This window comes from Megalobrama amblycephala, linkage group LG20 (genome assembly GCF_018812025.1).
Source record: "Megalobrama amblycephala isolate DHTTF-2021 linkage group LG20, ASM1881202v1, whole genome shotgun sequence".
In the NCBI taxonomy this organism is placed as follows: domain Eukaryota; kingdom Metazoa; phylum Chordata; class Actinopteri; order Cypriniformes; family Xenocyprididae; genus Megalobrama; species Megalobrama amblycephala.
In genome coordinates this window covers 14,217,882-14,240,499 of record NC_063063.1, presented here as the reverse complement: position 1 = coordinate 14,240,499, position 22,618 = coordinate 14,217,882, and the positions used below count along the sequence as shown (strand labels likewise).

The window sequence follows — 22,618 nt, the reverse complement described above, 5'->3', positions numbered from 1 at the left end:
CTGAAGAATCATGTGAAACCGAAGAGTAATGATTCTGAAAATTCAGCTTTGCCAACGCAAGAATAAATTCAATTTTAAAATATATTAAAATAGAAAAACGTTTTTTTATGGTAATAATACTTCACAATTTTACTGTATTACTTTGATCAAATGAATGCAGTCTGGGTCTCTTAGACTTCTTTCAAAACTTAAAAAAAAAAAACTTTTGAACAGTAGCATATTACTAAATTAATATATGAATAATATTATGAAATGAATATTTTAATCACACCCTTAATTAAATGCTAAGGTCAAGACACAGTAGCATACTACTGTTTAAAATGTTTTTCAACGCCTAATGTTTCCATTATTTAAGTAAGCAATAAGGTACTTGAGGCTGTGCTGTATCGTGAATAAGTGAAGGGCGTTAGGCAAGACGTGAAGTGGAGTGTCAGCAACCCCTTTAGCCGTGACTTATTCACGATACAGCACTACCCTCGAGTACCTTATTACTTTTATAAAATGGTTACCACACAATACAAATACCAAAGGCCAAAAATATTTATCAATGCAATTTTCCATGAAGTAAACTTTCAATAAAAGCCTTCCTTCAGCCGGAAAAAAATAGTCCCTGACCGTGAACAACAACAGAAGTTACATTATTATGCCATTAGATGGCGGCAAAGACTGACTTTATGAGTGTGTCAGTCAGTAGCGAAGACCTTTTAAATTGAAAAGACTGAATTGTTGTGAACATGGAAACAAGACGCAACCGATAGTTTACGTTGCTAAGAGTGGTTGCTAAGGGTGTTGTGTAGTGATAGACAGAGCCATTGGGTGAAGCAGTCATAGCCATGTTTTATCGTGAATAAAACAGCTATTGACCAATCAGAATCAAGGACAGGAACTAACAGTTTTATAAAAAAAAAAAAAAAAAAAAGGAGTCTAGTATAAGTGTTTACAGCGCAGTAGTTAGTATACTAGTATGCCAATCTGAACATAGTCAGGAGTGGGGTTACTTTATGTAAAACACACTGACTGGGGGAGGGGGGTTATCCTTGATTAGCATATGCTACGCTATGAGCTAAATCTGTTCAAAATGCAAAATAAGGTTCAATGCGGACAGATTGACCAGCAACACTGCTGACAGTGGATTTGCTGTGATAAAATAGGAGGGGAGTCAAATGAAAGTCTAAATTGTTGAGACACCATCTGTCTCTGTCTGCGAGATAAGGACATCAACAATCTGTCTTCATTGCAGCCAAAACGATCAAAGAGTCAAAGGAAAAAACAGGCACTAGTTTTAGGGAGATCACTTATTGCTAGATTTCCCAGCAGGCTTGTCGTGACAAGTGGTCATTCAGTCATTATAGTACCATCTGCAAGGCTGTCTCATCGAAATACAGAATTTCCTCTACTGTGTGAAAAAAGGGGATTCAAGCTGCTTAATACTTTGACAGAGGACAGATACAAAGAGACAAAAACAAGTGATTTGTGTTACCTTTCTGCTGGATTTTCCTGAGCCAACTTCCTCTCCACAACTTTGAGTGCTGCCTCGAGAGACGTGCTGGTTTGCTCAAGTCGTTTGTGGACCAACACGTCCTGGCCTTCGGTCACAGCCTGTGGCTTTCCTGCCAGCGCGACCTGACTTTGAGGTGCTTTGTTTGGAGGACAGTGAGCTGGAGGACTGCAGGGAGGTGAAATGGCAAAGGCCACGTTCTGTACGACATTGACTGTCACTCCTGAAGAAAATTGACGACAGCCAAAGGAGGAGATAGAACACTAATTTAGTAAGAGCATAAACATTGGTTTGCAAGTTATATATATATATATATATATATATATATATATATATATATATATATATATATATATATATATATATATATATATATATATATATATAAACATGGGCAAATGAGAATCCCAGGGCTGATTCAATAGTATCAAATCAGTGTTGTTATCATTAACTGAAACAAACTATTATTATTTTTGGTAATTGAATTAAAGCTGAAATAATATAACTGTCAATAGAGCATTAGTAGACTGTTAAGTTAAGGTTAGTAGAATAAGTAAACATGTACTTGCAAAGTTATTTATTGTCACTTTTGAGACATTGCCAGACATTTTTGAATGGTAGTGTATGATTGTTAGTAGTTATAAATGTGTTTAAAACAAAAACGATAGAATAACACAAGACGCGTCACTCGTATTGTTTTGAATGGGAGAAAGTGCAACGTGCAATATGGCGGAATAAGTCCCGCCTTTTAAATAAGAGCCAATCGCCAATTGGTAAAGTCATCACGTCACTGCAGCGGCCATTAGAAGCCGGTGTCATGAGAAATCAAGTTCCCCCCAGGAATCGGGTCTCCTTTAGGACCCAGGCGGTAAAGCCTAATAAAAAGTTGTTATCATGACGTCTTGACTAATTATAACCTATTTCACTATTGTATGATGTTTATTACATTAATTGCACAAACAACATGCTTGAAATATAAAATGAATGCCTATGTATTGCATAATAAAACAAACTGGAAACACAACCATGCCTTAAAATGTTTGTTTTTAAGGATAAAGATTGTTGCAACATACTATGTTCTGTAAAAGTAATTTAAAGGTGCCCTCGAATGAAAAATTGAATTTATCTTGGCATAGTTAAATAACAAGAGTTCAGTACATGGAAATGACATACAGTGAGTCTCAAACTCCATTGTTTCCTCCTTTTTATATAAATCTCATTTGTTTAAAAGACCTCCGAAGAACAGGCGAATCTCAACATAATACCGACTGTTACGTAACAGTCTGGGTGTACACCCCCAATATTTGCATATGCCATAAGCTGTTAGCCACGGAGCACTATCAAACTCATTCAAAATCAGAAGTAAACAACATAACAGTATACAATACTCACATAATCCGACGCATGCATGACGAACACTTTGTAAAGATCCATTTTGAGGGTTATATTAGCTGTGTAAACTTTGTTAAGGCACTGTTTAAGGCAAGCGCGAGCTCTGTGGGCGTGGACCACGGGATTTAAAGGGGCCGCAGCATAAAATCGGCGCGTTTATAATGATGCCCCAAAATAGGCAGTTAAAAAAATTAATTAAAAAAATCTATGGGGTATTTTGATCTGAAACTTCACAGACACATTCAGGGGACACCTTAGACTTATATTGCATCTTTTAAAAACAATCTAGGGCATCTTTAATATTAATTGTATACAATAATTGCAATGTGGTATAGTATATTATACTACTATTATACATTTTTAATAAATTTATTGTCATGCTAAATACACACAAACATCATTCATTTAAAACATGTAATTGGGGAACTATGTTGGAATCAAAAAACATAAAACACGATAATGGTCATTATAAGGCATTTTAAACGATATGAAGCATTACGTGATTTTGCAGGAATTATAATCAGGCGTTAAAATATACTACCCATTAAAAGTCTGTTGAACCAATGGGATCACTCGGGGTCCTAAAGGAGACCCGATTCTTGGGGGGACTCTATTTCTCACCACACCGGTTCCTATAGAAGGCAGTCAGACGCGCGCCTCAGAAATGAGACACAAGAGACGTGCACTTAGGATTGCGCAAGTGCGTTAGCTTGATCCAGCCTGAAAAATACCATTTTTTGTCATGATTCGAAACAAAATTTATCAGACAGATGTTGTCAGTTTTTATTGGCCGATTTCAAATATGAAATGTACTCGAAAGCTTGGCACACACCTTTGGAGAATTTGATGTTTCCCCATTCAAAGAGATAGGAGCTGCACTTGCATGCCCGAGAGGCGTTTCTAAGATGGCAGCCGAGTGAAATGTCTTGTCTTAAAGGGACTTTGTTTAAAATAAAAATAAATGTTATTTTCTCACTTTAAATAATAGCCTAAACAGGTTGCAGTACCTGAGGTTGCTGCAGCAGAATGGCGTGTGGGCTTAGAAGGGGTGGGAGGTTTATGTAGAAATCCTGGTTTCGGAGTGAGGCCCGATTTATAAGGATTTTGTGTCAATCCACCATTCTGCATGCGTTGTGAGACCATCTCAGTCTCTGTGGCCCTTTCATTTCCTATTTGCATGCTGGTGCCCTGACCTGTCATCTGCAGTTCTTTTGGCTTGTGTCTCCTTTTGACCGTGTCTGATTCCTTTAAGTTAAACTCAGGCACCTCTAGGGACGATTTGATAGATTGTGCCGGCTTCAGAATTTCAACACCGGCCTCAGACTCGATCTTAGCAGGTGCTATTTTGGTCCTTTGTTTGATGGTAACTTTGCCCTCTTCAGCGAAAGGTATACTCTCCTGTGAGGATGTTGAACCTGCACATTGTTGGTTCCTCAGAGGGCCAGTGTTTTCATCTGCAGGATTTTCTCCGGCTTGCTTTGTTTCATACATTGAAGATTCACTAGTGGTCCTCCTACGGTTCCCCATATTTTTTGGTGGGGTGGCTGGCGACATGGCTTTAAAAACGGGGCTGTTGCATGTCTTATTGGGGCTGCCTGTATTGTTCTCCAGCCTGGCTGCAATGCTTCGGACACTTCCTGCACTCTCCGTTTCGACTCCGCTTGCAGTTACCCCACTTGGGGCAGAGCTTAGTCGCTTTGGAGGGGGAGGAGGAGGACCTTTCCTCTTGGCACGTATGGCGAAGGAATGACTGCGGCCCACTTGACGCTCGCTGGAGCCGTAGGACTGTTGGCTGCGGCCGGGTTTGCGTGTAAGCGTGGCATAAGATGCCACATTGGCGGAAGATGTCGTAGGGGTTGAGATGTCATCTTCATCATTCTCTCCATCCGACATAGCATAGCGTGAAAGACTTTGAGTTCGCTTTTTGGACCTTGATGTGTCTCCGTTTGGCTGTTGGGGTCTGACTGGACCTGGGCTTCTCATGTTGGGATTGCAGTTTTGATGCTGCAGATAGCTGAAGCCCCTCTGATGAGGTGATCCATGATGGGGCTGAGAGGGAGAAACCACCGGTCGGGGTTTGGTGAGGACGGGTGGGTATGCAAAGCGTGCTATTTTACTAGTGATTGTGGGTGGCGTCTTTGCGGGACTGCCAGATAAGGGGTGATTAGGTTGTGGCAACACCGTCACCATTTTGACAGGTGATATTTGGCTTCTATCCTGAGATTCCATAATGGCATATTGTTCCTTGCTGGGACTGCTGTCCATACTGCCCAGACTCTCTTGTGAGCGGCTGTGAGGGGTTACCGATGCCATTGGGCGTTCTTGAGACCGTCCTGACCCTCCTGACCTTGTACCAATGCTTTCTTGACTAAGACGCATGGCTGTTCCACTCACGTTGCTGAGACCATCTTGGCCTCCGCTGTATCCGCTCCGAGCCATGGCATTTTGTAGCTCAACACTCAGCTCGCTGTCCTGGAAGGTGAGCATCTTTGGTGATAGAGGGGACGAGGGGCAGTCGGAGCTGTCGTGGTGCTCGATGGCTACCAGCTCGAGGGCGGGGGGAGCTCTCCTGTGCTGTAGCATCGCCTGCCCCTCGGCCTGGTTCTTACGAGCCTTCTGTACATCACTGAGCTTCTTAACAGCAAGCATCAGCTTCTTCTGATGGCCTGTTGATAAACAATGTTAATTCACAGATATACTTTTAGGAAAAATACTTTGGAAAAAAGAAATGTGGTTTTGGAATCTAATGTTGTGGTTTATCTGGTGTATACCTAATCTGAGTGGATCATTTAAATACACTTGTGCAACACTCTATCTACACTATCGTTCAAATGTTTGAGGTCAAGAATGAAATTAATACTTTTATTCAGGAAGGATGCATTAAATTGATCAAAAGTGACATTAAAGACATCTGTAATGTTACAAAAGACTTCTATTTCAAATAAATACTGTTCTTCTGAACACTTTTCAACTTTAATAATAATGTAAAAAAAATCGTTTTGTTAATCAGCATATTTGAATGATTTCTGAAGAATCGTGACACTGAAGATGCTGAAAAATCAGCTTTGTCATTGCAGAAATAAATTACATTTTGAAAATATATTAAAATAGAAAACAGTTGTTTTAAATTGTAAAATTATTTCACAATATTACTGTTTAATGTATTTTTGATCACATAAATGCAACCTCGGTGAACAAAAGGAACTTCTTTTAAAAACATTAAAAAGTCACTTAAAAGAAACAATTTAACAGTAGTGTATCTATCAATCCACTTACCCAGCTTAATGATGCCAATTTCCTGTAGATCCTCCCATGTGATATCCTGCACTATGCTGATAGAGTCATATCCATTCTCTGCTAGCTTTTTCTGGTACTGTGGCAGCCCAATAGCATTGAGCCATTTCCCAATATCAGACTGAAATAAACAGAAAAGTATGATTCTCCTATATTTTATTGGATTCATCGACAATGCTTCTGTTGGTTAGTTCACCCAAAAATAAAAATGCTGTCATTATTTACTCACCCTCATGTTGTTCCAAACCCATAAGACTTTTGTTCATCTTCGGAACACAAATGAAGATCTTTTTAATGAAATCTGAGTTTTCTGTCTCTCCATTGACAGCTATGCAACTACCATTTTTCAAGCCCATAAAGGTAGTAAAGACATCACTAAAGTAATCCATGTCACTCCAGTGATTTAACCTAAATTTTATGAAGCGACACAAGTTCTTTGTTTGCGTAAAAAAACAATTTACTCATTTATTTACAAAATATTAATCTCCAACGCGCAACAATGTCTGCACGCAGTGCTTTCGTGAGCGTGTTGGAGATTAATATTTTGTAAAGAAAGTAGTAAATTAAGGTTTTTTTGTCCAAACAAAGCACTCAACACACTCAACTATACAAAGGTAGTTGTGTAGGCTTTCAATGGAGAGACAGAAAGCTCTCAGATTTCATTAAAAAGAACAAAAGTCTTACAGGTTTGGAGCGACATGAGGGTGAGTAATTAATGACAGGATTTTCATTTTTGGGTGCACTAACCCTTTAAGCATATAAAACTCAATGTTTGTGATATGAATTTAGCGATTATCTGTTTAAGTACTGAAGTTCTCATTAGGTGTGTCATAACCTTGAACTTGTACAGCACATGTATGCAAATAATTAAAACTGTTCATATGAAAATATAGCATTGAATTACTGGAATGTAATCTGGCAACCACTCTGGGATATTCAAGTTGCTGATCTCCATAGAGATCTTCTTGCGATGGCCAGGCTTTGTAACACCAATAGCAGTGAGATCCTAAAACCATACAAAAAAAAAAGACTGATACACTTACAAAATTAATAGTTAAAAGCATCTCAGAATGCATGTTCAGAGAGTATGTTCAGCTTTGATATCTATATTTGTCTATATTTGATATGCAGTAGAGAATATTAATGCATTGTGCCATAAATGCATCAGGATGCAAACATAAGCCTGTGTACCTAAATGCTGATACACAAAATGATGGCTCACCTCAGGGGTCATTCTGCTGATTGTGGGCACATCATAACCAGCAGTGAGGAAATTCGATGTGTACTGCTCAAGCTGAAACTCACAGAGCCACTGGTAAATAGCCTCAGCATCCTAATACAAAGAAATGATTGAGCATTATGCATACCAGCAGAATAGGCCATCACGTTAAGATCCAGAGGTAATTTAGATGTGAAAATGCTAATAGGCATATGATTGAAAACAAAAGAAAAAAATATAGCTGCAAGCAGCAATTACGGGGCCAAGCACAAAAGTGGCAAAAAAAGCCAGCCAACATGGCTGAGCATCAGACCAGCTGCAACAGTGAGCAATTAAAGACCTATTCAGTTAATTTTAGCTAAAAAAGCCGAAAAATGATAAATACAGATTTACAGATAAACAATAATAAAGATTTACTAGATTTACTGGTTTATCACTTTTGACCAATAGGTGGCACTGTGACCAAATTAATGTGGTATGGTCAGTAAGCTGACAGCTCCCAAGGATTCGGGAGTCTAAGGATGTGAAAATAAGTCAACCACCTGAGAAGTTATAAGCATATGAAAAAATAATAATTCTTCACTAGGTGGCGCTGGTCCGAAACTTCTCAGGCTCCTTCAGGGCACTGTGCTGATGACCCATACCGAGTTTTGTAACGATACGCTAATGCGTTCATAAAATATAGCATTTTAGCACAAAATTCAAAATGGCCGACAGCCAAAATGGCCGATATGGGAAAATTGGATGATTTCTGGACAAACCCATCAGAAGTTATAAGCAAAAATAGCCATTTTTTGTATCTCCGGACCAGTAGGTGGTGCTGCGCTGAAACATGTTGCCTCAAGTCATGCTTGTGATGACGTGTACCAAGTTTTGTCTGAATATGATGAAGCGTTCTGGAGATATAGCCTCAAATCTGATTTGGCGAACTTTTCGTCAAATTCTTTTGTGCAGTTTTCGAGAATGGATGGTTCTATCAAAAAGCTTTTGATAACCTTTTGTCAGCATGGTCTCAAGATGCTCTGGTTCAATTTCCGAGAAAATCAGAACAACAGAGTTCGAAAAAGTACGTTTTTTGGAAAATTAAAAATGGCGGAAAAATTTTCATGATGGAAAATGACGTCATAGGGTGCAATCGAATCGTCTTATGGTCTTATAGCCCTTATGGTTCAAAAGTTATTAGCATAAACATGAGTGGACAGCTGGTGGCGCTAGAGAGATTGAGTTAGAGACTCCAAATTTGCTATGGAGACATATCTGACTGTCCTTTATCAGTGTGCCAAATTTTATAACTTTCCTACATACGGTTCTATGGGCTGCCATAGAATTCCACAGCGGAAAAAACGGCCGAATACTAATAATAAGAAAACTAACGGATACAATATATGGCTACTATTCTAAGGCAATACTAGATTACTATTTAATAAATAGTGTGCAGTGTATACTGTGTACTGCAAAAAAAAAAAAATAATAATAATAATAATAATAATTAAAATAGCAGGGCATTATTAATCCACAATAAACATTTCAATCTGTATGCAACATCACATGACCTTACTATATTTGTTACAAGACCTCAGCAAGTGACATTTAATTACCATATTAAAAATAAAAATGGTTGTTTTAAACTTTACTACAATTTTTTATGCAAAAAAAAAAAAAAAATCCTAATAATAATCATCATCATTAATAGTAATAGTATTATATAAATTATAATTATTATATTATATAAATATTATATAATATGGTTTTATATATTGTATAAAAATTGGTTATTTTACATTATCAATCCATTATTTTCTGTAAAATGTATAAAAAAATTTGTAATTGAATACTACTACTACTACTACTACTACTACTACTAATAACTTAGTACTGCTTAATAGTAATTTATTATTATTATTATTATTCAGTTTTGTGTAAAAAGATTTGTCTGACAAAATGAGAAAGAAATGCAAAAAACAGGTACATCCTGGTACACTGGAAATAAAAAGTCAAATCAAGCACATTGCACTGAGTTACAGTCTTTTTTGTTGAAAATAGACAATTTGCATCTGGCTCACAGTATACATACTATAAGTTACATTGTAAAAAATAATATATACTGTATATTTTTTGTTCTGCTTTGGCCTCACCTTGCCATCCAGAAGTGGTGGATGGATGACATGTTGTTCTCCAGGTCTGGAGCTGCTCAGTGGAATCCTCCGTCCAAGAGCACCTAAAGCGCACACACACACATATATTTCTGTTGGTCATAGACTCAGCTATTGCCTTAGGCTTTGGAGTATGGACTCACGGAGCAGTCTTTCAAACATGTTATTGTACGTGCATGTTTATAAATCAGTGTGCTGATGGAGTACATGTTTCAGCAGAAAAAAATGTTCTCCTGTGACCTGAGGCACTGTTATTTTCATCTTCATTAACAATGGATCATACCAGAACAGCGCAATCACTGACATTTAGAGATGAGGATTTAAGACCTAAGGCTGTTTTGATGAGTGATTCTGAAAGTATGTGTACATGTGAGAGACAGACATGCATATACGTTTTATGATAATAAACAGTACCTTTGTGTACTGTTTGGTAAGAAACTAAAGCTATTCAATAATAAAAATCCCTATAATGACAACTCGTTAACTTGTAAAGAAGAATGAAGATAAGATTAAATCGACATGTACCTTTTTAAAAGCAATAACATGCATGTGAATATGCCTCCATTTAACTCACCGCCATAAGAGAAGCTGATTTTAGGAGCGTTTCTTGATCTCATGCTTATTTTTAGACCCTCCAAGTCAAAGCCACTACAAAAACACTCTCGTGTCCGTGTCATTGATAATCTTCTCTCCCTCTCAAATTCTCCTCTTTTCGTTGGTATTTCTGACTTACACACAACTTTGCCTCTGTTGTGTCCTTCCCTCCTACTGAAATCTGACACTTTATCAGTCTTTAAGTAAAAATGAGCAGGTATTTTATTAAGCTGCCTTGCATTTATTGTGGTTTTGGGAGGAACCTTTTACTTTTAAACAGCAATACATATATGAAATTATTTACTTATTAATTTATTTTTTTGCGGGGGTGGGGGTTAATGAACACAGGACTGAGGTGACATTTGTATTACACCATTCTGTATAATACAATGTCTTTTTCTTGGGCAAGACGCAACATGAAGACATGCTCAAGGATAAAACAAATTATAAGAGTTAGCAAGAGGACAGTGCCAAAGTCTTTTATATTTTAAGGCATCGCACTTTCAATGAGTGTCTTTCAACTTTAATATACAGAGGCCCTGAAATGTATTTGGATGCTTAAGACACACTTAGATATTTAAAGGGTTAGGTCACCCGAAAATGAAATTTCTGTCATTAATTTCTCACCCTCATGTCGTTCCAAACCTGTAAGACCTTCGTTCATCTTCGGAACACAAATTAAGATATTTTTGATGAAATCCGAGAGGTTTTAGAAGCAACGAAATTACCACATTCAAGGTCCAGAGAAGTAAAAACATTGTTAAAATGTGACTACAGTTGTTCAACCTTAATGTTATGAAGCGATGAGAATACTTTTTTGCACAAAAAAAAAAAAGGAGACTTTATTCAACAATCTCTTCTCTACCGTGTCAGTCTCCTACACAGTTGACGCAGTGCAATGCTTCCGTGTTTGATTTGATATTGCTCTGCAATGCGTCTTCAATGTAAATTGCATAGGAAAATGACAGGGTAGAGAGAAAAGTATTGAATAAAATCGTTATTTTTGTTTTGTTTTTGCGCACAAAAAGTATTCTCGTCACTTCATAACGTTGACTGTTTTAACAATGTCTTTACTACTTCTCTGGACCTTGAATGTGGTAATTTTGTTGCTTTCTATGGGAGATAAAAACCTCTCGGGTTTCATCAAAAATATCTTAATTTGTGTTCTGAAGATGAACGAAGGTCTTGCGGGTTTAGAACAACATAAGGATGAGTACATAATGGCAGAAATTTCATTTTTGGGTGAACTAACCCTTTAATATATACAGTATAATATAAAAATATTTAATCTTGCATTAGATATTTAATACAATATTAAGCAAAGTGGAATCGAATAATGCTAGAGCTTTTCTTATTCAAATAAAAATTATATTAAATAATTCTTTTAAGTATTTTTAAGTGTGATTTACAAGTATATATACACACATACAGTACAGTCCAAAAGTTTGGAACCACTAAGATTTTTTATGTTTTTAAAAGAAGTTTCATCTGCTCACCAAGGCTACATTTATTTAATTAAAAATACAGTAAAAAACAGTAATATTGTGAAATATTATTACAATTTAAAATAACTGTGTACTATTTAAATTTATTTGACAAAGTAATTTATTCCTGTGATGCAAAGCTGAATTTTCAGCATCGTTACTCCAGTCTTCAGTGTCACATGATCCTTCAGAAATCATTCTAATATGCTGATTTGCTGCTCAATAAACATTTATGATTATTTTCAATGTTGAAAACAGTTGTGTACTTTTTTTTTTTTTTCAGGATTCCTTGATGAATAGAAAGTTCAAAAGAACAGCATTTATCTGAAATACAAAGCTTCTGTAGCATTATACACTACCGTTCAAAAGTTTGGGGTCAGTAAGAATTTTTATTTTTATTTTTTTTTTAAGAAATTAAAGAAATGAATACTTTTATTCAGCAAGGATGCATTAAATCAATCAAAAGTGGCAGTAAAGACATTTATAATGTTACAAAAGATTAGATTTCAGATAAACACTGCTCTTTTGAACTTTCTATTCATCAAATAATCCTGAAAAAAAATATTGTACACAAATATTTTGTACAATTGTACACATTAAATGTTTCTTGAGCAGCAGATCAGCATATCAGAATGATTTCTGAAGGATCATGTGACACTGAAGACTGGAGTAATGATGCTGAAAATTCAGCTTTCCCATCACAGGAATAAATTACTTTGTGAAATATATTCAAATAGAAAACAGTTATTTTAAATTGTAATAATATTTCACAATATTACTGTTTTTTACTGTATTTTTAATTAAATAAATGTAGCCTTGGTGAGCAGACGAAACTTCTTTTAAAAACATTAAAAATCTTAGTGGTTCCAAACTTTTGGACTGTACATACATACACACACAGAGACACACATCACATATATTATGTATATATGTGGTGTGTATATATATATATATCTTTTCCCAACCAAGTTAGTTATCTTTTGATTAGTTTCAATTCTGCACCTCTGTTTTTACTGCTTACTCTCTTGAAGACAGTGCTGACCTGAATGAGGGTCCGTCTGTTTTGCGGGGTCATGGGCCTGACTGCACTGTTCCACCAGTTCTCCAGCAGAGGGAGGCAGCTACATGTAGGAAAAACACAGCACTGTCACATTTAACTCAACAGCTGTCTGGCAGAAATAGCTCAGAGAGATGTCTACTGCATGTGAAAGACTTCACACAAAGAGTCTAATTACTAAACATGAATATTAAGTATAATTATCAGCAAGAACATAAATTAATATCTCTTTAATTTCAAATGTAAGACTCTCTATTATAGATGTTTACAGACCCAATCATTGACAATATAAAGGGTAAATCACAGCATGAAATGAACATTAAGTGCGCAATGGTAATTTAAATGCAATAAATGCTGCAGTATGAGTAACACTATGCTCAGCTGCATATAAAATGCAGAGATTATTGTGTTATGTAATAAGTAGGAAAACCAGAGATGAGAGCTATGTTACCTTTAATTACTGTTCTTGCTTACCAAAATCCTTTTCTATTTGCCGGACACTTCGGCCTACACTACTGTTCAAAAGTTTGGGGTCAGTAATATTTTTTTCAAGGAAGTTAATACTTTTATTCAGCAAAGATGCATTAAATTGATCAAAAGTGACAGTAAAGACATTCATAATGTTATAAAAGATTTCCATTTTCAATAAATACTGTTCTATAGAACTTTCCATTCAACAAATTTTGAAAAAAATTTTTTTTTAATATTTTTTATATATATATATATATATATATATATATATATATATATATATATATATATATATATATATATAAAAACTGTTATTTGTCTTCTTTTTCAAGAAAAACTCAAAATAACTTGTTCTGTTCTGTCAAGATTACAAGAAAAAATAAGATATTGAGAGCACACAACAAAAATGGCTTCTGTGGGCTTCTATATATAACAGTAATTATTTTTTCCCTTTAGTGCCTCTATGAACCATGAAATCTATGTACTGTGAAGGGGTCCCTATCTCGAGAATTAATCAGTGCTGCATATTTCTCCACACAAGTTTTCTCACAGCTTCTGTTCCCTAATGAAAATCAATCGACATGCAGAAAGAATCACAAAATCTCCAGCTTAAAGCAGGGGTGGGCAACTACGGCCCTCGAGATCTACTTTCCTGCAGAGTTTAGCTCCAACTCTAATCAAACACATCTTCAGAATTACTATGCACAATTTCGGCAGACATTTTGCTTACTGTTTTTCAAATACTATGTATTTGGACATACAAATATGTTGGCGTACTGTTTTTCGCAAACTACATACTAAAGGAAGTAGCTATTTGATTTCAGAAGCAGTGCAACTGTAGAAAGCTACAATACAGGCAGATGAGTTTATCAGGTTTGGAAATAAACTCTACAGGAAAGAAGATCTTGAGGGCCAGAGTTGCCCAGCCCTGGCTTAAAGGAAACACTGGATGTGTGAGAGACTGAATCCAACCTTGGTGGTGTCCTGGACAGCAGAAGGTGACTGATGGGGGCCATTGTGTGGAAAGTTTCCCTCGGTGCTCTGTCCACTGCCAGCACTGCGACTGCTGCCCATGCTGCCTGCACTCCCCACACTGTTCCTGTCTCCTGCTGAAAGAAAGAGGAACAAACAAATATAGGACAAAGAAAAAGAATAGTTGGTGAAATATTGCCCCATAAAAAAAAAAAAAAACACTCCTTTACACATTGGCCAACAAATGGGGGAAAGATTTTTTGCACTGCAACCTCTGAACTCCAGCAAGGTCTCTCTAGACAAGGGGACCGTTAAGGAGCACAAGGGAAAGTTGAGGAGGACTAGTGCGAATTAGGGAACGTGAATGGCAAGCTGATTGTAGGCTGACAAACATAGAACAAATATAGCCTAAGGGAACAGGAACCCTGTGAAACAGCTGGGAAAACTTCAACTTGACACGAAAGACCCTGATGTGCAGGCTTTAGGACCAGCAGATGGACGTAAGGAGGAGAAAACACGATGAACAAGGGCCTGGGGAAACGCACAACTCTTACCATTGAGAGAGGTCCTGAGGACCCAAATATCCTCTGGCTCTTTGGGACTAGCTGGCTTACACAAGGCACTGGGACTGTCAGGAAGCACACCTAGCAAACACAAACACTTTAAAGGGCCAAAGGGGGAAACTTTGGGAATCTTAAGGCCGTGTCACACTAAACCGACGTCAAAGAACTAGCAGCGACAAAAGCAGACTGTGTTGTCTCTTCATGTCACGTTAAAAGTTTTTGCTGGAACACAGCGCAAAGACTACAGCCAATGGCCAACTAGCACATACTGTACGTTCTGCGCCTATGTGAGAGGAAATAACTGTATCAACTGGTGGTAGCAGCCTATATTCATCATTCAAAAGGGGAAACAGACACTAGGACTGCGGATTATACAAACGTAAAGAAAGTAGCGCTTGCTTTTCATTTCGATTATGAATCATGTTGACCATGTCATTATGAAAATATTTGCATATTGGAATTCTCAGGTAAGATGAAGTAAAGATTAAAACAGTCTTCAGTGTGTATCTTCTTAACTTTGTTGTTTGCTCGCTTTCATCTCTTTCACTTTTCTTCTCGTATAGTGGTTAGCTAAACTGAAAAGCCAATCGGAGTGACCATCTCACTGACTGCTCAGACGGCAGAAAGGCCACCGATGGGATCCGACTAGTGCCGACAGGCAACGGTGCAGAACACACCACAAAAAGTGAGCTGACACAAGCTCAACGATGGCCCGACTTTGGCTGACAGCTAAACATTAGCTTGGTGTGTTGCGGCATTTACGGCTCAGTGCCGATCAAAATAAGCTTTAGACTAAGAATCACATGAGTTTGGAAATTTTAGGTTAACGTGCAGTTTATATATTGTTTGCATGGTCAGGGATGGAGGACTTTTTTGCTCTCAAAGATGCTTGAATGGGCTCTTGAGGTGAGATTATCAGTTTGTAGGCATGTATTCTTGAATTCATCCCTAAGAGTCTAATTCTCACGCTACCTGAGTGCTGATCCAGCCCGTTGTGGTGAGTCAGTACAGGACGGGTGGATGAGTATAAGGTGTAGGAGTCGTCAGTGTGAGAGGTGTGATGAGAACTGTGTGAGGACAGGGCTCGGGACAGAATGTGATGTCTCTGGATGGGCAGTGAGGCCTGCCGGGATAGAACGCCCCCTATGGACACAACGTTAAAACAAATGAGGCACCATGGACACAAATGAAACATCATCCTTGAGAAAGATGATTTCATTAGGGTCATGCTTTAAATGATATAAACTAAAGGTAGTTTATGAAAGTTTGGGGTCAGTACATTCTTTTAAATAAATTATTTTATGCAGCAAGGATGCATTAAAGGGATAGTTCACAAAAAATGAAAATTATCCCATGATTTACTCACCTTCAAGCCATCCTTGGTGTATATGACTATTTTCTTTCAGACAAATATAATCAGAGATATATTTAAAAATATCCTTAGTCCTCTCCAAGGTTTAGAATGGCAGTGAATGGGGGGCCGAGTTTTGAAGTAAAAAATATTGCATTAATTCCATAAAAAAAAAAAAAAGTAATCCATATGACTCCCATGGATTAATGAAGGCCTTTTGAAGCGAAGCGAAGCATTTTTGTTAGAAAAATATCCATATTTAAAACTTTAGAAATTCAAATAACTAGCTTCCGGCGGACGATCGTACGCAGAATGCGCAAGTCGATGTACGCCAAATGAGTAATCCTCTGACACGATGCATGTATGACGCAGGATGTGGGACTATTGCAAGCTTAGATGCCTCTCGCGGTTCAAACAAATAGGGCTGTGCAACAAATTTAAGATCCTCTTCTCTTATATTGAAATCCTCTGACATTTCTCTATAAAAATAATCATTTTAGACTTATAATCTGAGACCGGTGATTTGCTTTGCTCTATCCTCTGCGTCTCCGCATTTGTCATTATGTTGTGCGTCAGGTCAAAGAATACTCTTCCGCGCAAATCGACTTGCGCATTCTGCGTACGGTCGTCCGCCGGAAGCTAGTTATTTGAATTTATAGATGTATGCATTATTTTTATGGATGGATGCATTATTTTTGATTTCAAAACGCAGCCCCCCATTCACTGCCATTATAAACCTTGGAGGACTAAGGATATTTTTAAATCTAACTCTGATTGTGTTCGTCTGAAAGAAGATAGTCATATACACCTAGGATGGCTTGAGGGTGAGTAAATCATAGGATAATTTTCATTTTTTGGTGAACTATCCCTTTAAATTGATCTGTTACAATAGATTTCTATTTCAGATAAATGCTGTTCTTTTGAACTTTCTATTCCTCAAAAATTTTATCTTATAAATTTTTTTTTTTCTTATCTTATTTTATCACATTTTCTACAAAAAACACAGTTGCTTCAATATTGATAATTATAACAAATTTTTCTTGAACACCAAATCAGCAGATTGAAATGATTTCTAAAGGATCATGTGACACTGGAGTAATGATGCTGAAAATTCAGCTTTGCCATCACATGAATAAATTACATTTTAAAATATATTACAACAAAAAAACATTTATTTTAAATTAATAATATTTAATAAATTATTATTATTATTATTATTATAATTGTAGTCTTGGTGAGACATCTTTCAAAAACATTTTTTTAAAAATCTGCTAAACCCCAAGCCTCTAAACTGCAGTGTAAATAATAATTTTATTATATATTAAATAAATAATAAAATAAAAGTGAAAAAAATAAAATGACATTTTTAAAGGAATTGTTCACCCAGAAATGAAAATTCTGCCATCATTTACTCATCCTCATGTTGTTCCATGTCAAACTATTTTTCTCCATACAATAAATATAAATGGGGTCTAAAACAACATTGGACTTTCATTGTATGATACATTTTCATTGTATGATCATTGTAAAATATATTTTGCATTCCACAGAATAAGAAAGTCATACAGGTTTGGAATGACAGAATTTTCATTTTTGTGTCAACTATCCTTTTAACATGAAAGACAAAAGTTTGTTTTCTCTCCTTACGTTCATTTCAAAAACTTGACACGGACCTGGGGAGGTTTTAGCATCCTGATGAGATAAAACGGGTGGGTGAAACACCCCAGCACAATTAGATAAGTGGTTGGGTCTTAATCTGGCTGTTTTGCCTCCATCATGTCCTCTTCAGCAGTATTGAAGCAGGAGCTTAGAACGGAGGCTAATTTTGTGCGAGCAGCAGGATGTTGACGCTGTGACATGACAGAATGCTGAGTCTGCCGCTGCGTTCGCTCTCGCACACAGAAAAAAAATACCAGTCTCATTTCAGGGAAAGATTTTCTGCTCAGGCCCAAGCAATCTTAGGCTGGCTCCCCCTTTCATGGAGGCACAGGGCTCTAAAGCTGATCCGCCTGCCCCCAATATGTTCCTGTTAATCCCATTAGAGTGTGTGTCTGCGTGTGCCTTTATCAATGGACTACATGTTCACATGTCTATACAAAAATATATGAGAACTGCACTAGTTCAGTAAGAATTATTTTGATATGCATACTGTGGGATACAAATGTCAGAGAGCACATTTAAATCTGGGATTCAAATTCTATTTTAAACCTGAAAATAAAGAAAAAGTTGCAGGATTACGAAAGATTAAAAAAATAAATGTTATTAAAAATAATTCGGCACTACTTCTAAGTCAAAAATGTATTCTGCTTTCTTTGAAAGCAACAGGGTTTTTAAGTCAAATTTGCACTCAAAATGTTATGCTGATAATATAATTCTGAATGAAAAACATTTTATTGAAACAGAAAACATCCCTAGTGGAGAAAAAAAAAAAAATACTGGCTTTATCTTTGGTGGGAAGTGTCACCAAGTAGATAGGTTATCATACATTTGACAATGGACCATATTTTTGTAGTGAACAAATAAATGCTTGAGTATGTTGAACAAAAAAACCCAAAAAAACATAGATTTATCAAATATACCTGATCTACGGCTAATGACCTCTACGATGGAGGGCGGGAAGAATCCTACACGGTCAGTGCCTCTCTGACTGTCATGGATGTGACCTTTCCAACGTCCATCCATGTGCTGTTCTAAGACCTGGAACAGACCAATAAGATCACAGGATATTCTGGACGAACAGTTCTTACATTGTGTCCTAACCAGATGCACCGGGACACACGATAAAAGGAATATTTTCCATGTTAATCAGCGTTTTTGTCCTAACCAGCAACGACAGTGATACATTTCTATTTCTGTGCCATCGACTGGAACAACAACATATAGTAGTCAACATTTGAAGTGGATCAAAAAAGTTAATCAAAGTTGTCCTAAGAACTAAGTTGTCCTAAGAAGAAGGTTTTAGGACAACTTTGATGAAAGGTTTTGATCCACTTCCAATGTTGACTACTGTACAAAATATGACTGTTTATGTGCTTTATATTATTATGAGCATATATACATATTATATGCTTAATATTGAAAGCATCTACAGGGAGTTTAAATATCATTTTGCATTGCCTTTATAGCCACACTGAAATCGACAACAGATAATTCACCTCAGATCTTGAAAATAAATTAAAGGATTATTTAAAGGTTCAAACTGTGAACTCAATGTGAAAAAACAAGTGTATTCTATGACAAAGACTGTTTCAGTCACTCAGTATGTAATGTTAATAATGTTAAAATAGTGTAATATTTATGAATTTGATTATGTTCTTATCCATTTCATCGTGAGTGTTCAGTCGCATTGTTTCTGGTGTGGACAGACAAATTGCTTGTCGGTGGAATCTAGGACACGGTGTTAGAATGCTTGCACATTTTATAAAATTCATAACAGTCTTCTTAAACCCTTTTTAGAGAATTTGAGCTAATTAGACTTTTTTACTTTTATTTTTGTGTGTAGTCATTTTAAATAGCCCTCTGTGTACCCTTCACTATTCAAAGCTAAATGACCTTTGTGTCGTCTAGTTTTAAATAATCTTCTAACCTTTTTTCCTAACCTTCATGGTCAAGTCTGTGATAGTTTCCTCATTTGGCCGAACAATGCGGTAAATTAAGTCAGTTGACATTCCACACATGGCAGAGAGGACCTGTGTAGCAATGAAAGTCAGTGCATTTGACTGACATGAAATTGTGTTTCAAGTGAGCCTGGAAATAGATACTAAGAATAAATTTGCTGTTTACATCCAGCGGCTGTCTGATTTTTTTTTAGAAGTCGATTCAATAAAAGAAATGTGCAAATCAGGTAATAGCACAAACATGCCCCCGATATGATTGCATGCCCAACGTGAAGCAGAATAAATAAACCACATGGACATGCAATATTGATTTGGGTTGAAATAATTTTATTATTCTACTTCACTGAAAACAATAGGTTTTAATCATTTGAATTGGTCAATTGCAGTGTTGTTATTGTTAGGTAAATTAAAATTAAAATTAAAATTAAGTATTATTGAGCACCATAAAAAGCTATAAATAACTTTTAGAAATCATTTTATCATAATTTGATGAATAACTACTGCCAACAGCAAAAAATTTCTTACAGAAACATTTATTTGGAATTCAATTTACCACCTTCTTTTGCAGTAAGCAACAGCACAGTGCTATTTACACCAGGCGAATAGTGCTGAGTTTTGTGAAAAGGTGAAATTTACTATATAATTTAATAATAAATCATTTATATAAAATGGGGACATGTTTTTGAGGAAAAGAATGACAAATACTCATGGCTAAGTACTATTTCAGCATTTTAGTGCCTGGGTAAGCTCCAATGTTGGCGATTAGTAAATGGGAACTTCGCACTGCGTTCTAGGATGCTAATGGGGAATGCCTCAGCATGACCGGTGTCTGACAATGCGTCCGATATTTTATGTAAAACGGTGCATCGGCTGCAGAGTATCTCTCCAGATGCACCTAATATCGTGATGGGGGACTTTAACCATTGTAAAATGGAGAAATCACTTAGCCATTTTGATCAATATGTGGACTCCCCTACTAGACGTGGGAAATGTCTGGATCTTTGTTACGGGTCTATTAAAGGGGCTTATAAGTCGTCATTGAGAGCTCCCTTGGGCCTGTCTGACCATAATGTTGTCTATCTGGCCCCCGTTTATAAATCTGTCCTCAAAAGGGAAAAGACTGAGATAAGAGTTGTACCTGTGTGGTCTGAGGACTCAATTCAAGAGCTGAGGGGGTGCTTCGACTGTACTGATTGGGATCTGTTTAAACAAGTGTGTACTGATCTAGATGATCTCACAGAAACTGTATCAAACTATATTGTTTTCTGTGAAGACTTGGTAATTCAAAAGAAAAGGTGTATAGTATTTCCTAATACCAGGCCTTGGATCACTAAACAGGTTAGGAATGCAGTTATGGTAAGGAATAGTTATTTTAAACACGGTGATAGTATTCGATATAGAGAGGCCCATAAACTAGTGAAAAAAGAAGTAAAATTAGCTAAATTACAGTATAAGGATAAGATAGAAACTATGTTTACTAATGGGAGATCTCACGCAGCTTGGGATGGAGTGAAGTCTATTATTGGAACTAAACAGAGGACGAAAGGTATTATTCTACAAGGGAAACTCGACTATGAACTAGCAGAGAATTTTAACTCTTTTTACACGCGTTTTGATACTCATGATTTTCCGCTGAAGTGTTTGATTATCTTGGAAATCTAGAGAGTGTAGATAATGACAAATTTCAAATTTGTGAAGCTGACGTACGTAGATGCTTTAGCCAGGTTGAGGTTAAGAAGAGTCCGGGTCCTGATCTTATTGGTGGTAGAATGTTGAAGACCTGTGCTGAGCAGCTTTCGGAGATTTATTCATTTATTTTTAATAGATCCTTGAAACTTTCAAAAGTCCCTGGTCTCTGAAAAAATTCTATAGTAGTGCCAATTGCGAAAAAAAGAAATCCTCTTTCTCTTAATGATTATAGGCCCATTGCAATTACTTCCCTGGTAATGAAATCTTTTGAAAAATTAGTAAAGGAGGAAATTTTAGCTCTAACTCGTTCAGTCCTTGATCCAATGCAGTTTGCTTATAAATCAGGTAGAGGAGTGGAAGATGCTACTTGTACCTTATTAAATATGATTTTAAAACATTTGGAAGGCACTAATAATCATGTACGCCTGCTTTTTGTTGATTTTTTCCTCTGCTTTTAATTGTGTTCAGCCTCATATTCTGGCTAAGAAACTTATTGAACATTTTCATGTAGACTCAGCCATTGTGCGTTGGCTGGTGGATTTTTTAACCAACAGAGTTCAAAGAGTGCGTGTTAATGGTGTGTTGTCTAATGCAGTGTCATCATCCACTGGCACACCTCAGGGTTGTGTTTTATCCCCTCTTTTGTTTTCTTTGTAAACTGACGACTGTCGGAGTGTTTTTGAAGGAAGACACATTATTAAATTCGCAGATGACTCTGTAATTGTGTCTCTTCTCAGTGAGTTAGATGGGAATCATGGTCCAGTGGTTGATCATTTTAATCAGTGGTGTGAGGATTCTTTTTTAAATATTAATGCTTCTAAAACCAAAGAGATGTCCATTGATTTTCGTAAGAAGAACTCCGTACCTGTGCTACCTGTTGTCATTAAGGGCCAACAAGTAGACGTGGTTAAACAGTATAAATATTTAGGGACTATAATTGATGACAAACTAAAATTTGAAGCAAATATTGACAGTATCAGAGGCAAAGCTCTTCAGCGTATGTATTTTTTGAGAAAACTTAGAACTTTTAACATGGATGTTTCTTTTATGAGATTGTTTTACTCTTGTTTCATTGAATCTGTCTTAAGTTTCTCAGTCATTTGCTGGTATGGTAATTTAAATGTTAGGAATCGGAGTAAGTTGATCAGTATTGTAAACATGTGCAGTAAAATTGTTGGAGCCAATCTAAGGACCATTACCCAAATCTATGAACAGAGGGTGACAAGGAAGGGCCAGCTAGTCCTTTCTGATATTACTCATCCAT

At 36.6% G+C, this 22,618-nt stretch overlaps 1 protein-coding gene across 5 annotated transcripts in view; it reads right to left on the bottom strand.

The window, feature by feature from the left end:
* Positions 1-22,618, bottom strand: part of caskin2 (CASK interacting protein 2) — a 68,039-nt gene that overhangs the window by 2,750 nt on the left and 42,671 nt on the right. For 2 of the 5 annotated variants that reach the window (XM_048170038.1, XM_048170039.1), the window contains 11 exons: positions 18,628-18,745; positions 15,670-15,840; positions 14,689-14,778; positions 14,135-14,271; positions 12,677-12,755; positions 9,539-9,621; positions 7,407-7,517; positions 7,089-7,190; positions 6,167-6,305; positions 3,898-5,556; positions 1,481-1,721 (listed from right to left, as the gene is read on the bottom strand). In XM_048170038.1, the coding sequence (XP_048025995.1) occupies positions 1,481-1,721; positions 3,898-5,556; positions 6,167-6,305; positions 7,089-7,190; positions 7,407-7,517; positions 9,539-9,621; positions 12,677-12,755; positions 14,135-14,271; positions 14,689-14,778; positions 15,670-15,840; positions 18,628-18,745 (2,930 nt within the window). The remainder of the gene's footprint in view (positions 1-1,480; positions 1,722-3,897; positions 5,557-6,166; positions 6,306-7,088; positions 7,191-7,406; positions 7,518-9,538; positions 9,622-12,676; positions 12,756-14,134; positions 14,272-14,688; positions 14,779-15,669; positions 15,841-18,627; positions 18,746-22,618) is intronic. The other 3 variants (XM_048170041.1, XM_048170040.1, XM_048170042.1) reach the window with 3 other exon arrangements.